General features: G+C 35.7%; 2 protein-coding genes across 2 annotated transcripts; one reads left to right on the top strand and one right to left on the bottom strand.

Annotated features, from left to right (window-relative positions):
- The first annotated feature begins 18,695 nt into the window (after positions 1–18,695).
- On the top strand, positions 18,696–19,164 carry LOC138140579 (nuclear apoptosis-inducing factor 1-like). The gene is made up of 2 exons (XM_069061645.1): positions 18,696–18,709; positions 18,768–19,164. Exons 1-2 carry the CDS (start codon positions 18,696–18,698, stop codon positions 19,162–19,164), a joined length of 411 nt encoding a protein of 136 aa, XP_068917746.1.
- A 280-nt stretch (positions 19,165–19,444) lies between these two features.
- On the bottom strand, positions 19,445–21,294 carry LOC138140597 (putative nuclease HARBI1). Its single transcript, XM_069061663.1, has one exon. The coding sequence runs from the start codon at positions 21,123–21,125 to the stop codon at positions 20,037–20,039; it is 1,089 nt and encodes a 362-aa protein (XP_068917764.1). The 5' UTR covers positions 21,126–21,294; the 3' UTR covers positions 19,445–20,036.
- Between the last annotated feature and the right edge of the window lie 3,870 nt (positions 21,295–25,164).

The following is a 25,164-nucleotide window of genomic DNA, read 5'->3' as shown; positions in this document are numbered from 1 at the left end:
AAAATATTATTGAACAACTACAATCAATAAAACAAGAATTGTATCCACGAGTTGAAACGTTCCAAGTACTCGCTGATGGTACTCTTAACATGGTTGATAACAATGTAATCCCAGAATCGCACCAGAGTGTTTGTACTAATGATATTATTGAATTTGAATTCAAGGAATTTCCAAATATGTGGATAGGTGAGGAAAATAATAATTTAAATAGTCAAGTAATAAGTGAAGCTACACATGAAAGTGAACAAATATTTGATTAAGGTGAAAAAATTCGCATTTTACAAGACATTACCATACCCAATACTAATCTCGCCAATACTACTAAGCCAATTAATACGAACAAATCCGAAGACAATACTTTAAGTCGTCAAGTAATAAGTGAAGGTACACATGAAAGTGAGCAAATATTTGATGAAGGTGAAAAAATTCGCATTTTACAAGACATTAACATACCCAATACTAATCTCGCCAATACTACTAACCCAATTAATACGAACAAATCCGAAGACAATACTTTAAGTCGTCAAGTAATAAATGAAGGTACACATGAAAGTGAGCAAATATTTGATGAAGGTGAAAAAATTCGCATTTTACAAGACATTACTATACCCAACACTAATCTCGATAATACTACTAACCCAACTGATACGAACAAATCCGAAAATAAGGATTCCATTGACAAGCATTTATTTTCTCCTAGTCCTATAATAAAAGGGAAAAGAAAAATTCAAGATCGGCTCTCGGCTGCAATTTCTTCAGATGCTTTTAGAGAGCATCTAAAACAAAAGTTGGAGATTAAACAAAAAGAGGCACATGAAAAAGAGAAAAGAAAACAAGAAAGGCTCGAACGTGCTAAACAGAAGAAAATAAGTGCTCCAAAAAAGAAAAGAATAAATAAACATATCGCCATGAACAAGGATTCTGAACAGAAGAAAATAAGTGCTCCAAAAAAGAAAAGAACAAATAAGAATATCGACACGAACAAGGATATTGCAACTTCATCGGCTTTGTCTAAAGCTGATGTAATCAATGAAAAGAAACAAGACAGCTCCAAAGACACTACTAAGGACACCAAGATGAATGAACCATTATCAGACAGTGAGATGAAAGAAGTATGTGCAAGATGTGAATTTTATTTGAAAGATACAGACGATCCTACTCTGCAAATTGTAGGTTGTAACCGTTGTCTTAGATGGTACCATTTAGAATGTATAACATTTGAAGAAGAACCATTTATTTGCTCATTATGTGCACCAAAACAGAACAATAATAATAATAGGCAATTAGCGAAAACAACGTAAAACAACTTATCTAGGTGAAACGTATCTAATACAATGTTACCTATTTGGTTTCGTGTAAAGTTTGTAGGTTACGTTTCCACGTTGTTTTCAGCAGTTGTCTATTATTTTTCGGTTTAAATAAATGTTTAAAAAAATATTTTATCAACTATTTAACACCCATTTACCCACTAACTACCTACTTTGCTACTTCCTTGAGAGGTGGCTGACGATTAGAACAACAATGGCTGACATAAGATTTATAGCGGCTGAACATTGGCAATATGGTTGTTTTTCCATAAATTAGTTTACTGTGTCTTAATAACTTTCAAAAATTGAAAGTGTGTTACATATGTGCAAGAATATTGTTCAGGCTACAGAAACGTATATAGTAAGTCGTATTTTGCGCTGTATTTGTTTTATCAACATAACTCCAAAATCGATATATGGTGAAAGTGGCTGACTACCGGCACAACTACCCTAGTAGACCTTAGTAGTAGACCATATTATATTAGAGTACAGTTTAATTATTGTTAAAGAATTATAATTTCAGTTTACTTTGTTTATAAGAGTTATTTTTTAATAAAAAATGTTGCAAAAATAAAGAAATAACTTGCTTCAATTAAAATTCCCTACTTTTAAGAATCTGGTGAATTTTGTGTTGAGAATGTGGATTTTTTGGCTAAGTCTAGTGATTTAACAATGCATCGTTCTGGCAACACTGGATATATTTTCTTACCATTGCAAAGCTGCCTGCTCCAGAAAGTTCCTTTTCGTATCTTCTGATCCAAATCGAATCTGCATCTCAGCACTATTGAATAGTTGCACATGAAAAATTAACAAAGTTCTCACTTTGTCAAGGATCGATTGAATCACGTTTAATTTACGAAAATATCGGCTCTGTCTCGCATCGTCATTCGTCATGAAGCAAAAAACCGGCGATTTCTTGTGTCTTCATGATGAAGAAGTAAAAAAATCACCAATTGATTCTTATTCGAAATCCTATTCGGGCTCGTTATTAATTTTTATTAGTGGAATTATTGAAACACATCATACCGAATTTTAAAACCTTTCACTTTAACCTAACCATAATAAAAGAAATATCTCTGATGACCAGAACCACCATTAACAACCGCACGTTTTTTATGCGTTTTTTAATGTCTATGAGGTGTCTATGCAGCACAGCACTACAGCACATGCGTCGTGCGCTCACGCTTGTTACTTGTCTATATTTAGGTATGCCTACTACAAAACATTTCTGTGTATAGAGTGTTGTCTACGAATGGTAACAGAATCTCTTACTTTAGTTTGAAAGCAATAATTTTATAATTTTAACAACATTCAAGACGATTACAAACAAACCTGTTACAGATGCTATACAAAAATTGGTATCCCTTAAATTGGTCAATTTTAGCGTCGATTCGGTTTTTCAAACTTCACAATGGAACGATTGGCGATGTACTGTAAGAAAATTAAATTTCATAATTAAATCCGGCAATGACTTTAAACTTAGGTTGGCAATATCGTTGACACCTTGATTTGAATTGTCAAAGTAATGATTCACAATTCAATACAAAATATGAAATACATAAATACATACATAGAAATCATAACCTATGGAGCGAGCGTGGGCTAACATATATGGCTAATATACGCGATATGGAACCGTTGTTGGAATCGTAAGTTAGGCAACCCGCTGTGTTCGTTCTAAAGGGCAAAAAGCTAGGAGTTTGTGTTGACGCGGGCTTGAAATATCTATTTAACCCCTTCAGATCCGGCGCACATTGTAATGTACATAGAATTTATATACAGGGTGTTTTCGAAGTTGAGGCGTTCCTTGTAACACGAGATACTATACATTATTCTTAAGAATTTTAGCCTAAATCTTCTCAGTAAAATGTTTATATTAACGGAGATTATTCCTTTCCAAAATTTTGAGTCCGGTCTGACTCTGACAGTATTTTTGATTAACGTCCATGCTCATTTGATTTTTTGTCAATTCTAATTTCTATCAAATCAGCGCAAATTTGAGCAGGACCGGTTTCAAAAATTTCAAAAAAATTAACTTATTGTGTCTTCATTGCCGTACACATTTTACTAAGGTGACTTTGGCTAAAACTCTTTAGAATAACGCATACTATCACATGTTAAAAGGAACACTTCAACTTCGAAAACACCCTGTATTATTTATTTTTTTCAAAACTTGTGACATATCTTGAACGAAATATGAAAACCTGTTGACGCTACCTCTTGTAATGTACATTGTAATGATCATTTCGACTGGAAAGATGTGGATCTAAAATTAACATTGTACATTGCAGTGTACATTCGTGCTGAAATCGTTTTGTCTATTGTATTAAAAAAAGTTATATTACTGCTTCATGTTTGCATAAGAGCAAAATTAATGCACACTAAATTTATTTTAGTAAATTACGTGCAGACTTCTAAGAAAAAAAATTTTTTTTTGGATGATCCAAGAGATGGACAATAGTTAACTGATTTGGTAATGAATGGTGATCTATCAGACATTGAGGACATCGGTCTCGCTGATGCAGATGAGAATCTCATCGATGAATTGCCCGTAAATCATAATATCACCAGAATCGGTCAAGATGTGATGACTCATAGAGAACATGTTGAGGACCAAGATTTTACAGAATATAACGAAATAGCGGAAGAAATTAGAATAGAAAGCGAAGATGACGATGGAACAGACGTCGGCGAAAACGAAAATGTATCCAGTGAAAGTGATCCTGACGTTCCGTCAACAATCAACATCTACAGTTGGAAAAAAAAAAGAAAAGGAATGATGACTGTTGTGAAGAAACCAAAGAAACCAGAGAAAAATAAAATTAAATGGAGTAATAATCCATTTATTCCGCCCCAAATTCCACAGCTACAACCAACCAATACAAACGGAACTAGCACTAACGTTCTTTTTCCATTTGAATATTTTAACCGCTACGTATCACACGAACTTTTTGAGCAGATATCAAACTTCACCAACATGTATGCCATGCAACAGGATACAATTTTTAAGCCCACCTTCAGTTCCGAAATAAAAGTTTTAATCGCTCTGCATATCATAATAGGATGTCTAAATAAGTTTCCTAGAGTAAAAATGTACTGGGAGACCGTTCTGGGCATAGGAGTGTTTCTTGAGAATATGACGCGAAACAGATTTTCTTCTCTAAGGACCAATCTTCCCCTAGTAAACAAGGTTCGTCCCCGCATGGACTCCGTCAGAACATGATGCCAGGAGCTGGAGATTGAAGAAGACCTTTCAATAGGTGAACAAATGGTGCCTTGTTCCTGGCCAGGTTTCAGTAAAGCCATACATTAAGGGGAAACCTACGCCTTGAGGGATAACAATTTTTCTTCTTTGTGAGAAAAGTGGTGAGGCACACGACTTCATTGCGTATCAAGGCAAAACAACAGAGTTCAATCAAGAAAATTTGAGTAAATTTGGCGAAGGCAGCACAATTGTGTTACAATTAGTGTTGTCGGTCATTTAAATATCCGTCCAATAAATGACTGGTCATGGTCATTTATCGGACACGTCATATTGATAAATGTCCGTACATTTGTGAATGTGCGCCCAATGAGCAATATAACATTATATTTTTTTGCTTTTCGTCTTACAGGTTTGTTAATAGTGTTTTACTGTTTAGTTCTATTTATAAAATAAATTTACAATTGAAAAAAATCAGGAAATTATTCATAATTCTCATATTCGTATCACAGTTTGGATATTTTTTATTTTTCTGTTGTGTATTTATTAATATGGGTTTTCGAATGTCTTAACCCTAGCAAATCATATAATTCATATATCGAATTAAAGGTCTTGATGAGACCAATAAAATGACGTCACTCTAAAGTTATTCTATAAATGACCAATACATTTTGCACTACTAGTTACAATTAGTGGAAAGACTTACAAAAGAGGGCCACAAATTATTTTTTGATTATTTTTTCTCCTCGTATCTGTTATTCAAAGAACTCAAAGAATAAACATTTTTTCTGCGGGAACAGTAAGGATCAACAGATTTTCCAATCCTCCCTTGTTGCCTGATAAGGACATAAAAAAAGAAACAAAGGGGATACACAGACGAAGTTGTTAGTGAAGATAATATTGTGATGGTCAAATGGTTAGATAGCAACCCTGTGTGCTTGGCTTCTAATTTTATGGGCAAAGGTGTTGAAGATAAAGCCAAAAGATGGGATAAATCTAAATCACAATATAAGAATGAGTTTCTACTGACATGTGCTACGACTGTAAAGTTATTTGCATGAATAAACATAAAAAAAATTGTTTCACAGTCTAGGACTGGTTTACAAGTCTATGAGGGGCATGATGACTAACTCAATAGACCGTGACCAATGGCTTAACGTGACTTCCGAATCACGAGATATAATATAGCTTTTATTTTTATTTTATTTTTTGCCCTGGGTCGGAATCGAACCTGCGAGCCTCGCGTCCCTAAGCTAAAACGGACTCCCTTAGGCTATATTCTGCCTATTATTATTATTATCGAAATACAAAGACCTGAAGTGGTGAATCTTTACATTCACAGCATGGGTGGCGTAGACCTATTAGATCAACTTATCAGTACCTACAGAATTTTGATAAGGTCTAAGAAAAGGATGATAATGCATTTTATAGATTTTACATTGGTGAATAGCTGGATAGAATATCGAAAAGATTGTGTTTCCAACGGAATTCCCAAAAAAGAAGAATTAGACTTACTCTCATTTCTGAATGCCCTCATTCTGATGAGGGTAGCGGAAAGTTTGATCAATTTGGGAAAACCAAAAGGGGTAGACCATCTTCGTCAGCTTCGCCGGTGATACAGGAAAGAGGTGAGAAACGTCCTGCTGAAGAAATTCAGCATGATCAAACTGACCACCTGCCGCTAATAGATGATTCCAAAGAAGCAACCAGATGCAAGAACCCAGGTTGTAAGGGCAGGACTCAGTTCTACTGTCATAAATGCAGGGTTCACTTGTGTTTGGTAAAAAAACGAAACTGTTTTGTTACATTATGTTGCAAGTGATCGGGTAATTGCGCGTAATTTGATTTTTTCAGTTTTTTTTAAAGTATATTTTTATTTGACATTACTTATTATTACCATTGTTCTATTTTTCGTCAAATTATTATAGAATGTTCACAATTATTTTAGACTTTTTCTCCGTCACCACGTCAAGACGGTTTGTACATTTTAATGTACAAATTAAAAAACAAAAACCATTGAAAAAAAAGTTGAAATCTTGCATTCTTTTCATAATTGGACCTATTTTAACTCAATTTGAAAAAAAATGTTTTTGCCGCTCCAATATAATTCGGTTCGGAAGAAGTTAAAATCCAAAAAAAAAAAGGATTTTTTTATAAGTAACAAATTTGCACATTAGAATTATACAAAACAAACATTATTGTAAAAGTTAAAGTTTTATTTAGTAAAAAATTAGAACTATGATAACAATCAATTAACTGTTATTAAAATGTATTTTTTCCTGTAGTTTAACAAGACTAATAAACTACTACCCCTAAAAGATTCCGCAATATTATCGCAAATGTTTGTATTATAAAACAAAAATGTTATGTAATTATGTTATTAACAAATTCAAATTAGACTGTTTTGTTTGGTATGTGTCATTTACACCTGTATTATTATGTTTTAAACCTTTTTTAAAAGGAGAACAATAGTTTATTAATAATAAAATTGACGCTTTAAATTCTACAGATTTTTAAATAAAATTCATTTAGAATACATTTGCCTTAGGTATTCATTCCGTTTTTTGTTTATATTGTGAATTTTGATATTAAGAAACATTTCTAAAATAATCTTGATTAGTTGAATGACAGGATTATTTAAAGAATCATCATGATTCAAAATATGATTGCTTAAGGTTTTAAAAAGATCACTGTAATTTAATTGTCTACCAGCTAAGAATAACAATTTATTAATATTTGGAACAGCAGTATTATGAGAGACAGACCTAAATACTCTATCAGCACATTTACAAATAGTCAGTAGTTAGGTACTGCAGTCTTCCGATATCTTTTTTGATTCATTTAAATGTTCGGCCAAGTTATGCACATTGTTTCCGCTTTAAGCGAATATTTTAAATCTTCTTTTTTGAAATCCCCAAAACTTGAAGGTTCCTTTCTTTTTCCAAAAATAAAACAGTTTTTATATAAACAGAAAATAACATATTTACCTTTTTTATGGATAGATGTGGGTGACTTGGGACAGACCTATGACTTGGGATAGCAAGCAGTGTTCTGTCTTTTTAATTCCTGCCCTCTATGGGTAAAAAGAAGAATTTCGAAAAAGTGTTTAGAGTACTGTACGATAGTCCTGCAAAGACTACCTGTTGAGTTTGCGTCCGCGGATAGCACCAAAGTAGGTTTAAAAAAATATCTATTTCAAGCAAGTAAAATCATAATTTTTATGGCCTTTCTACTTCTTATTGCCCAGTAGAATCTATTAGGTATAGTTATACGTAGTATTTTTTTTCTGGATGCTTGTTATGTTTGGAATTGGAATCTAACCTGCGTTCATTTTATTTGCAAATCATATGGCCCCACCAATCTTGTTTTTTTTTTTGTTCTTTGAAGGGTGGCTTGGGACAATGCCTAACAAATATGTAAGGCGGATTGGCAGCCGCAAATATGCTGATTATACTGAAGATACTTTGGCAAAGGCAATTTTAGACATGAAAACGAATACGCTGACTTATAGAATGGCTTCAGATAAATATCAGATTTCAAAATCTACTCTCTAGAGGAAGTGCAACGAAAAAAATATGAAAACCGCCGGTTTGGGGGTTTCCCCTTGAAAAGGAAGACGTAAAAGATTTAGTTAAAGGATATCTTTACCGACAAGGTAGAAATCTATTTACCAACAATAGGTCGGGTAACAGTTGGTTCTACGGTTTCCTTGATAGACACAAGAATTTAAGCCAGCGTTTGTCAGAAAATATTAAAAGAAACCGAGCGGCTGTGTCAATTGAGATGAGTATTTCGACAACTTGGCTGTTTATCTAAAGGATTTTCCACCCGAAAATTTACTTAATTACGATGAAACTGGATTTGTGGACGACCCTGGACGGAATAAAGTAGTTGTTCGAAAGAAATCAAAGCACGCCGAGCGAATTCTTGATTTGTCAAAGATCAATAATTCTGTGATGTTTTGTGTAAGTGGTAGTGGCGAAACACTGCCTCCTTATATTGTATATAAAGCCGACCATGTTTCATCGACATGGACCGAAAGAGGACCACTAATGCCCGCTACAATAGGAGTAAGTAGGGTTGGTTTGATCAAAATCTGTTCGAAGACTGGTTCATGACATTAGCTTTACCTCATCTCAAGAAATTAAATCGACCAAAGGTTTTATTAGGTGACAACCTCTCCAGCCACATCTCCATAAAAGTGTTACTAGAGTGCCAGGCAAATTATATAAGGTTTGTGCTGTTCCCACCAAACAACACACATCTTACACAGCCCTTAGATGTTTGCTGTTTCCGACCCATTAAGGGAGCCTGGAGAAAACTTTTAAATGTGTGGAAATTGAAAAATAGAGGTCCCTTGCAGAAAGATGTGTTTCAGACGCTCTTGAGGCAAACGATGGAAAATGTAGAGGTTATTCAGGCAGAAACTTTCAAATCAGGATTCAAGGTAACTGGACTAATTCCCCTGAATCGAGACGCGGTGTTGAAAAAATTGCCACGGCAAGATGAAAAAAGCAGACAATAATACGGCTCCCAAAACAGCGAAAAGAGAGAAATTAAGGGTGCCTCCTGGAAAGAGCGTTGCGCACAGTGATGTTTCAGTAACTAAAAGTGTCCAAAAAAATTAATAACTGCGAAAGAAAAAGCAGAAACCTGACATTTTGCAAAAATACGTCGAGTCTGATAGCAGTCGTACTGTAGAATCTGAAGGCATGGACGACGCTGAGACAACTGAAAATAATGGAAACGCATTGATAGATCCCGAAATGTATGAGGTTGGAAAATGTTCTAAAGAGGTTGACAAAATCGAGATATTAGAAGTAGAACTGGAAAAAGCAAACGACTTTGACGATAAGGCAAATTATTCTGATTTACAACTGAATGATTTTATAATTGTTGAACTAAAATCAGCTAAGGGAAGAAGCCAGCGATTTATTGGAAAGATCATCCAGGAAAACCCATGTCGCGGTTCCTACGTCAAAGCCAGTTTAAAAATTTCTAATGCCTATGTTTTCCCACCAATTCCAGGTGAAGGAGATATAACAGAAGAAGAATTTGTGACCAGATTGCCAACTCCAACAATACTAAGAAGAGGGGCTTTGAAGTTAAATGAATCAATAATTCAGGGCTATTTTTAAATTACCTAACTTAGGTCTAATGGTACTTACATAATTAAATCGTTCCTAATTTCATTAGCTAGCCATAGCCGAACACATTTTTCGCCACATTTGCATGAGGCGAGCAAAAGTGGCACATTTACTCGTGGCGAGCAACGTCGAGCATTTTTACAACCGACACCATAAACATCCACGCCACTCCACGGAATTATCCGTCGTGCTAGTCCACCACGAGTAAATCGGCCTGTTTATGGAAGAATCTGACGATTTACGCGACGGATTTGCATGGCTCGTGGCTCTTTGGAAATTTCAAGAGGTCGCACGCCACGCCAACGGCATTTACACTTCACAATTCGAAGTGTGCGTAATAATTTCAAAATGTCTCAAATTAACAAGAAAATAAATTTAGTTATTATTACTACTGCTACTGCTCTAATGTACTATACAATTTTTGCAAATAATAATGGAAACAAAAAAGGAAACGACGTTTATGGCAAAAATAATGTTACAGTTGGCACGGTGCACGGTGTCTGGCCGACGGTAAAAATAAAATTATTAGATTAAAGTTAAAGTGCAAATTATTAACATGCCGACTGTATGTGCAACTTGCAGTGTTAGTTACAAGGATGATGAACGAGTCGCATGTGACATTTGTAAAATAGTGCAGCATGGAGTATGCCTAGGACTATCCAGAACTGAAATTTCAGTTCTAAGAAGTCCAAACAGAAGAATCAGCTTTTTCTGTCAAAATTGTAATTTGGTTGAGAGAGTTAGAAGCTTGAAAGATGAGTTACAAAGTCTGAAGAATGAGATTGATCAACTAAAAAGTGCAACAAAAACGAATGGTGAAAACATAGAGGTGAATGGTCTTATCGGTCAAGGCGCTCATATCTCCAACGAACAGCTGTTTGATGAGATGGAGGATAGGCAGCAACGTGCGTACAACATTATTATTAACAACTTGGAGGAGTCTCGTTGTGTTACTGCTGACGAAAGAAAGACGGATGATTTGAATAAAGTAATTACCCTAATCTCTTCAAATGGGATATCCAATGCCGACATTGTTCAGTGCGTAAGACTTGGTAAAGCCTCAAATACAAGGAAGCGCCCCCTCAAGGTAACTTTTACCTCGATCATTCACGCTCGCAACGTAGTCTTCAAGGTTAGAACAACAAATGGCATCTATATCAACAAAGACTTGACAAAGTATCAGCAGAACATGGCCTACAATACCAGACTTGAATTCAAGACTCGAGTCAACAGTGGTGAGGCTAATATTAAACTTAAATACTTTAATGGAATCCCCAAAATCGTTCAATTCAATGACGGAAAAAACTAACTCAACCCAACAGTGGTCCTGTCCTTAAGCTATATTACCAGAATGTGCGTAGTCTTAAAAATAAGATTGATTCGTTTTATAATGCATCCAGTTCATCTACATATGATTTTATCTGTATTACGGAGTCTTGGCTGATAGATTCCATCTCCAGCTCGGAGTTTATTGATATCAACAAATATAGTGTCATCCGCCGTGATCGTGATTTAACTGCAACAGATTCTAGTAGGGGTGGTGGAGTTTTATTGGCGTATACTCTGGCAGTAGAAGAGGTTGATTTGTCTGATCTGCGTACTGTGGTTCCGCACATAGATATAATTGGCTGTAAATACAGATTCAACCAAGAGGATATATTCATTTTTGTCATTTATTTTCCTCGTACCCCGACTATCGTTGACCTGAACAGTGTGTGTGACTTTTTTGAAAATAATTATATTCATTGTAACAATTTAGTTATTGCTGGCGATTTTAATATACCTCGTGTCGATGAGATTCCTCCGGACAATGTAGCTGAGAGGTTAAAACAGGCAGTTAGTTTTTTGGGTCTGCAGCAGTGTAATGGTAACGTAACTGCAACAGCAAACTGCTTGATTTGTTTTTCTCCAATACTTCCTGCAAAGTGATCCGCGACTTCGATCCTCTTGTTTCTGAGGATGGCTATCACCCCGCATTGTCTGTAGATGTGATATTGGCATCCCGTGGTCAAAATGATTTCACCAATTCTGATTACAGCCATAGAGCATACAATTTTCGTAAAGCTGATTTCCCAACTCTCTATAAGGAAATACAGGCCATTGACTGGAGCCTGTTAAAAGATTTACCTACCGTTGATGCAATGGTGGACCAGTTTTATCATTTTTTGTTCGAAATCGTAGACAGGAATGTTCCGACCTACAAGCCTAGTGGGAAGAATTATCCGCCGTGGTTTAATGCACATATCATAGCAACTCTCCGTGAAAAACATAAGGCGTGGAAGAAATACAAGGAATCAGGCTCGCAACTCCATCTTGCAAATTTTAAGCTATTAAGAACTACCTCCAAAAAAGATATCTCCAAAGCTCACTCTCAGTTTGTGTTAAATGTTCAGAACAATATTAAATCCAAGCCGAAGGATTTTTGGTCTTACGTCAATCTAAAGAAAGGGGGAACCAGAATTCCTGGCAGAATGTACTCTGAAAACACATTGTTAGATGATCCGCAGAATATTGTGGATGCATTTGCATCATATTTCAAATCTACTTTTGTACAATCGGATCCCTATTGCAATCATAACAACGTTGATGCTGCCTCGAGCTGTTTTCCCACAGTCAATATACTCAAGATCTCTGAGACCGATATTATTAGTGCCATAAATAGAATTCCGAATAAAATGACATCAGGTCCGGATGGACTTCCTGGCTTTTTGGTTAGGGACTGCCGATATGTTCTTGTTGAACCTCTGATGATAATCTTTAATGCTTCACTCGAGTCAGGTTGCTTCCCAAAAGAATGGAAGAAATCTAAGGTGTGCCCTGTTTTTAAATCTGGAAAACCCTCCAATATCTCTGACTATAGACCTATATCTTTGTCGTCGAATTTTTCCAAGATATTCGAAATTGATTTGCATAGTTATATTTACTCCAGTGTCCGTAGCAGATTTTCTCCGCGCCAACATGGCTTTATTGACCGCCGTTCCACAATGTCAAATTTATTAACCTTCTCGCAATACGTCTCCGAATCCTTGGATACACAACAGCAGGTCGACACAATTTATACTGATTTCACTAAGGCCTTCGACCAGATCGATCATAATATTATCATCAAAAAACTGGATATGTTCGGCTTCAGTAATAAACTAATTGCATTCTTCGAGTCCTATCCTTCTGGCCGTCAACAGTATGTTCATTATCATGGGGTTTCTTCCTATCCTTACGCTACAAACTCTGGTGTTCCTCAAGGGTCGGTCCTGGGTCCCCTGATTTTTACTCTATTTATCAACGACCTTCCATCTGTTCTTGACTGCGAAGTTTTGTTGTATGCTGATGATGCCAAAATTTTTCAGACCATCAATTCTCTCTCTGATGCTGACAACTTACAAAGAAACCTGGACAGGCTTAACATCTGGTGTACCAGTAACAAATTAAATTTGAATCCCAGAAAGTGCAAAGTTATGACTTATTGTCGTAAAAAATCCGAAATACCCTTTGTCTACTCGATTGGTAATACTTCTTTGGAACGCTGTGAAACTGTTAAGGATCTTGGAGTACATTTTGATAGAGAATTGAGGTTCGACACCCACATTCATCATTTGACCTCCTCGTGTATGTCTACCCTGGGTTTTATCATACGAAACTGCCAGTTATTTAGAGACTGTGATTGCTTAAAATCGATATTTTCTGCACTTATTTTATCCAAACTGGAGTATGGGTCTCTAATTTGGTATCCAATCCAGCAATGTTACATAGCAGCGATTGAAAACATACAGCGTAAGTTCCTCAAGTATCTTTTCTTTAAAGAGCATAAATATTACCCGCCCATTGGTTATCGTAACGAGTTACTCTGGTCCGAATTCAATGTTTTGCCGCTAGGAATCATAAGAGATCTTACTGCCTTAACTGTGTTACACAAAATCATACACAACAAAATTGACTTATCAGATATTTTCAACAAAATCGATTTCTTGGTTCCTCGTATTGAAACGAGATTTCCTCTCACGTTTGCGTACACCACTCCTAGAACAAATGCGTTAGCCAGAAGTCCAATTATTCTAATGTGTAGTTTATACAATAGCATATGTGATGGCGTAGATATTTTCCGTAAAAATCCGATGTTGTTTAGAGATAGTGTTATTGGTATTCTCAATTATAAAGACTGATTCTGTAGGTAGTATTTTTAGATTATAGATTGACCTTGTTAGTAGACTATAGTTTCGTTTATTTTCTTTCAAATGTTATTAATTATCAATTATTTGGTTAGTTTCATGTTCTTTTGTTATATGTATTAAGCTGTTATGTATTTTTTTCCTCTTTGTATTTGTGTCCTATAAAGGGTTGTTTTGTACAACTGTTGGGCTAATAAAGAATAATAATAATAATAATAATGGTTACGTGAAAGGGAGAAATATAGTGACATAGAATTGCGCGTTAATGAACATGACGATCTTTGTTAGTCATTTTTGCTGCACTACCGATATTGTTATAAATACCAATCGATTTTTAACGCCATGCAAACGTGTGCGTTTATTTTGTAAAAATATGGCATGCAAGTCGTCGGATGTGGCGCGTCAAGTCTGCATAAACGCACAGTTTTATCCGTCATTTTTGCTCGCCGCATGCAAATGTGGCGAAAAATGTGTTCGTCTATGGCTAGCTATTACCTACACCAACAGTGACCAACCCGCGGCACGCGTGGCACTATTGGCACGCAGTCATAATCTTATCGTAATACCTACGCGAAGTAAAACCTTTTTTCCAGTTATTTGATTCAGATGACTTAGTAGGGCAGGGGTACATATGCATTATCTTTCAGAAGAATGAAAAAGAAATGAAAAAGGGGCACCTCACATATTTTTAGTCAAATAAAGTGGTACTCGAGAACAAAAAGGTTGGCCACGGTTGACCTACACCAAAGAATTTGCTATTATGTTTATTCTTTATTGTTCAAATACAATTTGATATTATTTGAACCTTCTTAGAGTTTTTCCGGTAAAATACCTACCCAAATCATAACACCTCATCATGAATTATCTTTAAAAAACATAAAATATGTCCCAAGTCACCTCTCTCTTCTATGACTTGAAAAACACACCCAAATTAACACGAATCCCAAGCCACCCAAAGTGGTGGGTGACTTGGGACAAGGGTATTTTATTTTCTTTATTTAACAAAGCGACTTTAACGCATTTTGATTATGCCAACCGATATTCCTGATCATTTGGCATGATCTGCAATTTTTTAAAGTTGAAAAAGTTTCACGGTTTTTTTAGAAATCATAAGTTGAAAGTCAAAATCGTCCCAAGTCACCCACATCTACGGTGGTGCTTCAAGAAAATTTTGTGAAGTGGATGGCAAAGGCACTTCAATTTCCTCAATATTGTTTTTTTAATTATACCAATTTTTTTAAAAGAATATTTCTATATTTTTTATAAATAGTCTCATCATACTTGAAATTTTCATTTAGAGAGCATTTTTTCTTTGTAGGTAAGTCAATAATGTGCTTAGTGATTGATTACATTACTGACTTACCTACAAAAAAAGATGTTCTCTAAATGAAAATTTCAAGTAACCAATTGAAAATAGATAAATTGAATATTGATTCAACTTACCTATTTTTGATTCTATTTTCTATTTTCCCTATGACTGATTTTTTGTAATAGGTGTGGTGGAAAATTGAAAATTGATACTACAGCATATTTTTGTAACTTTGAATTTCCTTTTATTTTATTCTCATTTTCTTTAAAATGGTCGCTACATAGTGTAGATACAACTTTTTGATGTAATAATATTCTCCCTGCGAGTAGCTATTATCCATTTTTTCCTTAAATTCGAATCTGTTGGAAAAATGCCGTCATAATTTGTGATTATTTTTATTCTTAGTTATAACACAAAAAAAAAATTATTTTGCGTATATTTACCGTTATTAATCTTATACACTTTTTCTTAGCCGTGAAAAGACACGTTTGAATTTTTTGAGGCACGATTGGTAGACTTATAAGCTGCGCAAAACTACACCACATTTAAGAAAGAATTTTTAACAGTTTTTACAAATAACAACACAAATAGCACGAAATACAATTATAGAGAATCACAATAACGTTGAGTGAAACCGTAACATTCCGTGTAAAGTAGGGTGAATATCCCAGAGAATGAACACTGACCAGTAAATGAACGAAAGTCTGGTTTTTCGTTGAAAATAAGAAATCAGTAGCTTTTAAATAGTTCGCGCATGCTTTTGGCAAAAGTAACGCTTGCACAGTATTTTGTTCATTCATTAGATTAATATTAACATCCTGTGCTTTGTGGAAATTCGTCAGAAGTGGTGTGGGTAAGCAGCCGAAAGGCTGGGAGCCATTTTGTTTCAGGTAAGTTAGATATACTTATAGTGGTCGCCAACACTCTAATAGCAGACCTTTTTTGCTCGCTATTGCAGTCGGCTCATAAAAAACTGGTTTGTTGAGATGACACGCGCGATGTGCATACAGGAGCGTATTCAAAATATATTAACGATTGAATCCGAATAAGTGAGTATACACCGTTCACACATGGGAGTTAAATTGGGTGCAAAACAACTCAATATGTTCACATCAAGTTGATGTTTTTTTATGTGGAGCGGCAACCATAAATTTTACATTCAGTTTTCACGCCTACTTCGACTACAATCATTTAGAATAACCCTGTATTTAGAATTTTATTTTTGGCAAGGGATGCTCATACCTCCCCGCGGTCCTTGCTGGGCAATAAAAATTAGATTTATAATATATTATATGTTTGTACATTTTCCTGAATACGCTCCTGATTGCACGCGTCTTATTATATTAATTTGCAGCTGTGTCGGAACCTTTGTCTTGTTTTTAAAATCCTGTTTTGTTTTATTTTGAGGCTGCTACTAAAGTGTTGGCAGGTACTATATCTAGAAAACCATATTTTAAAACCAAATTAGAAGAAAATAATGAAACCTAGAGTAAGTAAAGTAAATTGAACAAATCAACAATTTGTGCAGAAACAGGTTGATTTTTCATGTAAATTTGCAATATTATGCCACGTTCAATAACTGGTTCCAAACAATGGGTGATATCTAGTAAATGAACGCCATGTTCATTCACTGGGTTTTTGCGTTTTTTATGAAAACAAGCGCAAATCTGCCTTATGTATTTCTGCTTATAGGGTTATCTTTTAACAAAATTATTTTCAACGTCAATTGTAGTCAGCCAGTTAATGAACGCCGCTTAGATCTAGTTCAATCACTGAACAAGATGTGTTCATTAACTGGAATTTTATATTTAGACCTAATAGTTTTTAATAAAATTAATTGATATTAATTAAAGTATTTATTTAAGCATCTTATTTTAGATGTTCGAAAACTACCTCCGAAAGCTGTCAAAAAATACTGTCGATTCCGTTATGGAGAGGATGTACTTGCTAAAGCCATCCAAGATGTAAAAGACGGCATTGAATCTTTGAATTCGGCTTCAAAAAAATATAACAGTCCGAAGTCAACACTTCATTATAAAATTAACGCGAAAACTCCTAACATTAGGAAAATGGGTCCTAAACCAGTATTAGATGAATTCGAAGAAAGCCGTTTGGAACAGTGGATACTTGCAAAAGCCAAATTGGGATTTCCGATGCATCCATCCGAAGTAAAAGACGCTGTATAGAAGATTTTGACAGAAACTAATAGGCCAAATCCTTTTAAAAACAATAGGCCTGGAGAAAAATGGCTTAAATTATTTTGTCAAACGTAATACTGAAATTATTTCCAAGTCGCGTTCTGCGGTAACTGAAACTGCTATCAGAAAATGGTTTCAGGACTTGAAACAATACTTGTTGGAACACGATCTTCTAGACACGATGGAGCACCACCCTCGGATATAAACGCAGACGAAACTGAAGTAAGGACTTGCGTAAAATCAGGGCTGGTGTTGGGACCGACCTCAAAACATTTCAAAAATTTGTATGAGATCTCATCTGGAAACGAAAAAGAATTAATTACTGTGTTGTGTACTTACAGCGCTTTCGGAATTGCAGCCCCACCCATGGTGCTTCTTCCGTACAAAAAAATTCCCAAGAAGCTGGCTTTAGGCTGACATTAGGTTGTGGAAAAATTGACCATACAATTTCCTCGTTTGTTGAAATTCTTAAATTGTAGGGGTAACAATAATTTCATGAAATGGTGATTGTGCTTTCACAATAACACATTATGAACAAAAAAAAAAGGTTTTATTTAATTAGGCGAAAAAGCAGGAGCTTTGAAGTTTTTACTGGTACTAAATACAGAGCTGCAAGGAGGAGATGCATAATTGCTGAAGACGATGGTAAGCATTAAGGCTAATCGGGATGACCAAGTGTGCGAGAGAGATAAAGATATCGGAAAAGTATTTAGCGTTTTTTAAAGAAACGGTATGACCGATTTTCAATTTTTAAACTGCAAGTGTCATAAAATGTTACTTCAAAATGCGGCAACTTTTTACTTTTTTTATTTTTGATTCCATTCAAAAAAAAATATTTTTTTCTTCGTTATTAAAAAAAAAAATAAAAATCTGCTCAACGGCGCATGTGGGGGCCAACTTCTTAATGGCAAATCTTTTTTTATTTTTAAATTTTGACAAAAAATAACGCCCAAAACAGAAATATACGTTTTTCTTTGACAATCACATACCGACAATATTAAGTGTACAATAAAGATAAGATTGCACTCTTGCATAGGAAAAAAAAAGTGGAAATACAGGGTCATTACAAATGATTGTAGCCGAAGCAAGCCATTCCTATTATATGTTATGAAATTTTTGCCGCATCACTGTGAACTGTCAATTTTTGTCACTCTCATGGGCCAATTTCAAGTTAGCGATGCAAACTGCAGTTGTAGCGCAAATATTTGCAATTCTCTTGCAACGGAATTTACAACCCAATTTCAAGTTCAAACTGCCCGGGGAGGCAGTGCAGTTGCAAATTTGCTCTCGATCACGTGACAACTGTCATTAATTTTGCGGTGCGCGAATAAAATTTAAAAATTTCAAAACCAAACGAAGAAATATAATGGAAAATAAAGCGTAAGTACAAAATGTTTTTAATTTATTTATCGCAGATGTGTAAAACGACACATTTTAGGGTTAAGAAAAGGTCAAAAAATTTTAAAGTGGAAGAAACGGCTGTGCTTGTCGAAGAAGTCGAGAAGCGAAGGGCTCTATTGTTTGGTCCTCTCAAGGGTCCGAATTTAACTCAATTCCACCGGGACAGAGGATGGCAGCAGGTGGTAGACGCTGTCGCTCCCACAGTACGGACGGCAGCAGAATTGCGGAGTAAATTTAAGGACCTGAAGACAAGGGCCAAACATAGAGTCAACGCGGTTAAGCGAGAGGGCCGAAAAACCGGGGGCGGTCAAAATGAAGCCAATACACCCCTTTCTGCTATCGATGCCAAACTTTCCCAATTTATTGGTACCGATAGCATTGAGGGGATTGCTGGTGGAGTTGACCCCTTCAGGCGTCAAGGTAGGGTCACATAAGTAATATTTTTTGCACTTTTTATCATTCTACTTACAGTAATCAATCCCGGTCCTTCGACGAGCACAGCTCACATTCCAGATGTGATTATATTTGGTATGTATGCAATAATTGATATTTTCAGTTTCAGATATTTTTTTACTGTTTTTCCACTCGTTTTTTATGTAAAACAATTAAATAATAGTACTGAATATAATTTAGAACCCATTCCCGAAAGGCCACCCTTTGTAGATCTTCCGTCCTCATCCCTTAACCCGGTCGATACAAATGAAGGTATGTACATTTCGAACTACATGTTTTATTGATACACAAAAAATTAAATCACCAATAACATTCAGTCATAAACACATTCTTTATAAACATACGAAAACAATTTGGAATTAACAAAAATATTATGAACATAAAAAAAATAATTATAAATCTGTTTAATCGGCCAGATCCCAATCCTGTAGTACCTCCATCTTCTACACCAATCCTAAAACCACCCCCACTTCCCAGACGAGGCAAAAAAAGGACGATCGAGGCGGTACTAAAAGAAGCCGAGGAAACGACATGCTTGCAAAGAGAAACCAACCAAATCTTAGGAGAGTTGGTTTCTGAAATGCGACAAGCGCGGTCCGACCTCAACAGTCGTTTAGACCAATTAATAAATTTAAAAAAATTGAAACTTGAATTATTACAAGAGGGCATAGAACTCAAAAGAAAAAAATTAAATATAAATTAAAAATATATTGTTGCTGTTTTATTTTAATGATTAATAAATGAAAATTATTAATCATTTGGTGTTTTTTTGTACAAGAGCTTTTACTTTATGCAACTGAATATGCATCTGAAAAAAAAAATTGAAAGCATAAAACACATCAAAAAACCTAGATTATCGAGTGAAGTGTCTTGCAATGAGATCTCTACGAATGTCCATATAATTCCCAGGGATGGCCCCATGACAAGGTTGTAAGTCGTCAGGGAGAGGATGATCTTCGAAATCATCCACATCTAAATTGTACTGAATGCAAATATTATGCAGCACACAACAAGCAGCAATTATTTGACAGACCTTACCGGGTTCATAAGGAAGTGGACGGTCTAGAACACGCCAACGACTCTTTAAAACACCATTTGTTCTTTCAATTGGGTTTCTGGTGGAAATGTGCACAGAATTGTACAAATGTTCTGCCGGTGATGTTGCATTTGCCACTGGTGTCATAATCCACGGTTCCTGGGGGTACCCGGAGTCCGCAACTAACCAACCTTCAGGAAAAGTACCACCCTCTTCAAATGCATTCCGTACAGCTGAATTTCGCCAGATGTATGAATCATGATTTGAACCTGGGAACTCGGCAAAAACATTGTAAATTTTCAAATCTGGTCCCGCAATTAATTGAACATTGATCGAATGGTAGAGATGTCTGTTAAAATATTGTTCCGGGGCATTGCTGGGTGCTTGCACTCTACAATGTGTACAATCGATTACTCCCAGTACATTTGGAAATCCAACTCCATGCTGGGTCAACCCTAGTTGGTAAAATGCCTGTTTAACTTCGGTGAATTCTCTGGCAGTTGGAAAACGAATAAACTGCTGCGAGACGGCTACTAGAGCGCTAGTCACTTCACTGATCGCGTTTGAAACAGCTGATTGTGAAATTCTTGAACTACCTCCAACTAACCATTGAAATCCACCCGAAGCATAAAACTGCAATGCAACATATAATTTATGCGTAGGTGTGAGATGTTCGTAACGTCCTCGCCTTGTATTTCGTTCCAAACTTGGTGTTAGAACTTCCAGCACATAATTGAAAACACGACGGTCCAGGCGTGTTTTCTGGAAGAGATTTCTCTCCGACATCTCCTGAATACTAAAAGGTATTCTTGCTAACCTTTGTTCTTCTTCGTCACTGTCGCTATCACCACGATTAACTAATTCATCTACAACTAAAGCGGCCAAGACCTGCCTAGCTGCAGCCATTTTCGCGGTGTAAAAATGACAGAACAGAATGCAACTGCTTACAACCGTCCAATAGGTAGTTGCAAATAGCAGATGCAAATCGCGCGACAATTCGAACTTGAAATCGGTTGTAAATTTATTTGCAACGTTGCCATGGGAAACGTAGTTTGTCCCGGTTGTAACTCGACTTGAAATTGGCCCATCAGCCGGTAATTATGTTGATAAGCACTGCACTATTACTTGTTACTTATTGTTACTTATTACTTATAGTAATATCCGAATAATGAATGTACTCCGGCAAAATTGCCATGCCGCCGGGTGGTGGAGGGTTAAGGAAATTAAATCATTTTTTGTAGTGGGGTACTGTTCCATTAAGAAAATGCTGGTGATAAAGGCGAATAGCTGGCTGTGTATTCTTGCCACACTCAAAATACGCTTGTAGCATGTTGGTCATTTCATTTTTACTCGAAAGTTATGACAAATGCAATTTTTTACAGTCTAATAACTTGTCAAATTACTTGCGTAACAACTGCTCCAGCTGACAGGTTGCACAAAGTAACTAGATTTTTTAAAAATATATATTATAACGCTCTTCTAAGGACCGAAGAAAAAAGCGCTATAGCCGGGAAAGCGCTATAGCCGGGAAAGCGCTATTACCGGGAAAACCTTGCCGGGCCCTTTCTTACAAAATCGGAGCACTTATCGGAATGTTAGAGCTCCTGACCTGGGTGAACCAATTTTTTAGTTTCCACCTCTTCATATTACGCGTATTGTATTTTTTTCCGGCTGGTTCCTTCATGGACTGAAACAAATTCACTTCTTTTTTTTTTAATATCGTACGTAAAATTGATGCATTTATATTCTTGGATGTAGTAATAGTTATTTTTGTAATTTGCCTCCATTTTGATTCTCTAATAGACATATTAACGAACGCAACGTCATCATCTGCGATGTCCTTATAGCCATTAATTCACGGAACATTTTACGAAAATTTTTAAGTTGGTAAAGCTTGATGCGGAATTATCTTGTCATGCGTGTCAGTTTAAATTACAAAATGTGTCAAAAATTATTTATCAGGATTTATCAGGCAGCAAATTCGCGACCGTATTTTTGGCAATTTCACGTATTTCAGCGGGCGTACATAGGTACTATGGCGGACAAATTCCAAAAAATAGTATAAAAAAAGCCAAATTTACACAAGAAGGAGTTGAATACAAGGTTTTTTTGTTCGACGAGCCTCTTAAAGGCTCCAAATCGCCTAAAATCATTAAAATTAACTTGACGTTTCGTTTTGACAAGTTGTGATATTTATCGAAATCCGTTCACACAGGAGAAAATTCTCAAATTCTGACAGTGTCGAACAAAAAAATCTTTTTGATTCAGTGTAAATCGATCAAACTCTTTTGTTAATTAATTTTTTTCATTGAAAATGATTTTCACGACATTTTATACACAAGTGGAATATTCGTGAAAACATTTTGTTCGGGAGAGAAAATTCCTAGAAATTTATTTTCGCAAAATCCATTTGTATTGTTTCTTTCCTGGTTTTAATTTACGTAATTTTACACCTTCCATCGGAGCGTTATAACCGGGAAATTGGAGTGTTACAACGAATAAAACAGTTCTTCCATGTTGGAATGTCCACCACCAATAGAGATAATTCCCCATACAGCACTATCGACCACTGCTAGTTGATTTAATTTAGGAATTGAGTTGCTTTGAGATAATTTCTCTAGATTTATTATTTATTGGCTTTGGTTCAGCCTCACTGAACACACTTTTTTTTTGCAGTATGGACACTCAAATTTTAAATTCCATGCAGTTTTGTAGTCCCAAGATATTAATTTGAAGTACCCCTTCAACTTTTAAGACATTTGTTGTTATGGTTTTCTAGAGATCTAATCTCTCTAAGAAAATGCTGACCATCAATTAAAAATCGGTCTGTTATGGTGTTAATAACAGGATCTCGACTGGGATCGTCGGAGGCAACCTCAACTTTTAAGTTATCATTACTAAAATAGTGTGAATACAAGTCTCACATATACTTTTGTAACTGCTCAAATTCCTTGTTTGTAACTCTTGATCAGTGCCAGACATGTGCGGGCGGTTCGATCAAAGAGAAAACGTATATTACTGTTTCGGACACTATTTTCTAACGAAAAAATTAAATAAAAATCGATTAAGCATTAGTAAATATGGCTTAATCGTCGCTGTTGACCACTTTTTGATTTTTTTTGTTTTTAAAAAAGATACAATGAAAAATTTTTTAAAGGAAGAAAAAATAAAAAAAGTAAAACGTTGCCGCAATTTTCAATAATGTTTTAAAGACATTGCCCTTTTCAGATTACAAATTTTTCGCTTGGTTTAGCTAAAAACAGCTAAGTAAATCCCGCGCCATCTGTTGACCGAGAATCTCACTAAAACCTCATCCCGATTCGCCTTAAATCAACTCTTATTTCATTTAATGGCATTACGCTATTTTACACTTGTTTCGAGAAAGGATACAGCAAATTTAAAAAAATGACAAATATTTTAGTTCAAGTTTTGCAACTAAGTATAATAGTTAATTGCTACAGTAAATTAATTGTATTATTTATGACTGATTGTTTTTGGTCCGGCAAAATTGGAGATTATTTTAACCGAGTTAAATCATTTTCCTGAATGGAAGATTGTCCTGAAACCAGAACACTTTGATTTCAATCTAACCAGAAATAAATCTTTAGAACAGTGTTGTTCCAAATTACCAGATCCTTCCAGTCTAGTCCCTGAGACGTCAAATTCCCGAGGAAAGAGAAACAACGCTCGTTCATTAAAACAGAGCAGTGATGAATCAAAGCCTTACGCCACGGACGAAGACAACGATTATGTCTGCCGTTCCTCGGACTTTTCTTCAGAGGAGTCAAATGAACAAATGCATTTGCTGATGATCATGAGCTTTTCAACGCAAGAAATGCAAAACATTAGAAAGGTACTTTTTACATCAAGGTGAAAAATTTTAAATTTTGAAATTATTTCTATTGTACTTTAAGAGAACCAATCTTCTGTTGGTGAGTTACGGCCTCAATTGGCTGGTCCGAGTTCACCAACAATATCTCAGGATCGTTCACTCACAAACTCTAATCCTACATTGTCTGTAGAGTCTGTATTTGCCACGGTTCCAGAAGGTACCAGCCTTTTATCATTCGCCGGAAGTTTCAACATAAACACCAATAATTTGAAAGTGACACACAAGACAGAAATGGTGCTACACAAGACTATAAACGTAATCTGTGCGAAGTTAGTACAGATTTGATGGGATTTATACCCAAATATATTCCTAATAGAAAACACGTTTGCAGTAAAGTGTTTATAACATGACTTAAATTTTTGTACTAACATTTTATAACTATAGAACATCCCTCTTCCAATGAATATTGTCACTGTATCTACATGGTACTACACAGAAACCCTTCAAGATTAGAAGCTACTGTATTGTACGCCAATAACAAACTTTGAAGGGAAAGAGTTACAAGTTTTAGTTGGTGACAAGTTTGCCACACCGTTAGTGTTATCCGAATTACAAAGCGAAACACCACCGATGAAGAATAAAAAGCTAGTCAAAAAATATTGCTGCTTTTACTGCCAAAAGATGATAGTTGAAATAACCAGATATCCCGTAACACAACATAGTAAAGAGGCGGAACAGCACAGTCTGATGAAGCTTAAAGCAAATTGTAAAGAGAGAAATGATGCTCTTAAGCAGTTACGTTTGCAAGGGGACGCTAACAATAATAAATATGTGACCTTAGGTTGTCGAATACCTGTAAGAAGAGTGCTACGAGTAGTTACAGAAAAACAGAGTTGCATTCAATGTCACAATTGTTTAGCACTCTTAGCGCCCAGAAACTTCGCACGTCATGAAAGAAAATGCACAGGAATGGGGCGAAATAGGATGGGTGTAACATCGAGATGCCGTGAAAATGAACGATTAGCAGGAAAGCCCAAAGATACCTAAGATAAATAAATGAACAGGCCGGTTACTATACAGCAGGTCGTGGGAGGTCTCTACATCAAATTCCAG

Source organism: Tenebrio molitor, chromosome Y (assembly GCF_963966145.1).
Source record: "Tenebrio molitor chromosome Y, icTenMoli1.1, whole genome shotgun sequence".
NCBI lineage: Eukaryota > Metazoa > Arthropoda > Insecta > Coleoptera > Tenebrionidae > Tenebrio > Tenebrio molitor.
This window is presented reverse-complemented; position numbering and strand designations above follow the sequence as displayed.

Bases quoted from the DNA above. Each gene is read 5' to 3' on its own strand.
- LOC138140597 (XM_069061663.1), bottom strand. From the start codon at position 21,125: ATGGCTGCAGCTAGGCAGGTCTTGGCCGCTTTAGTTGTAGATGAATTA.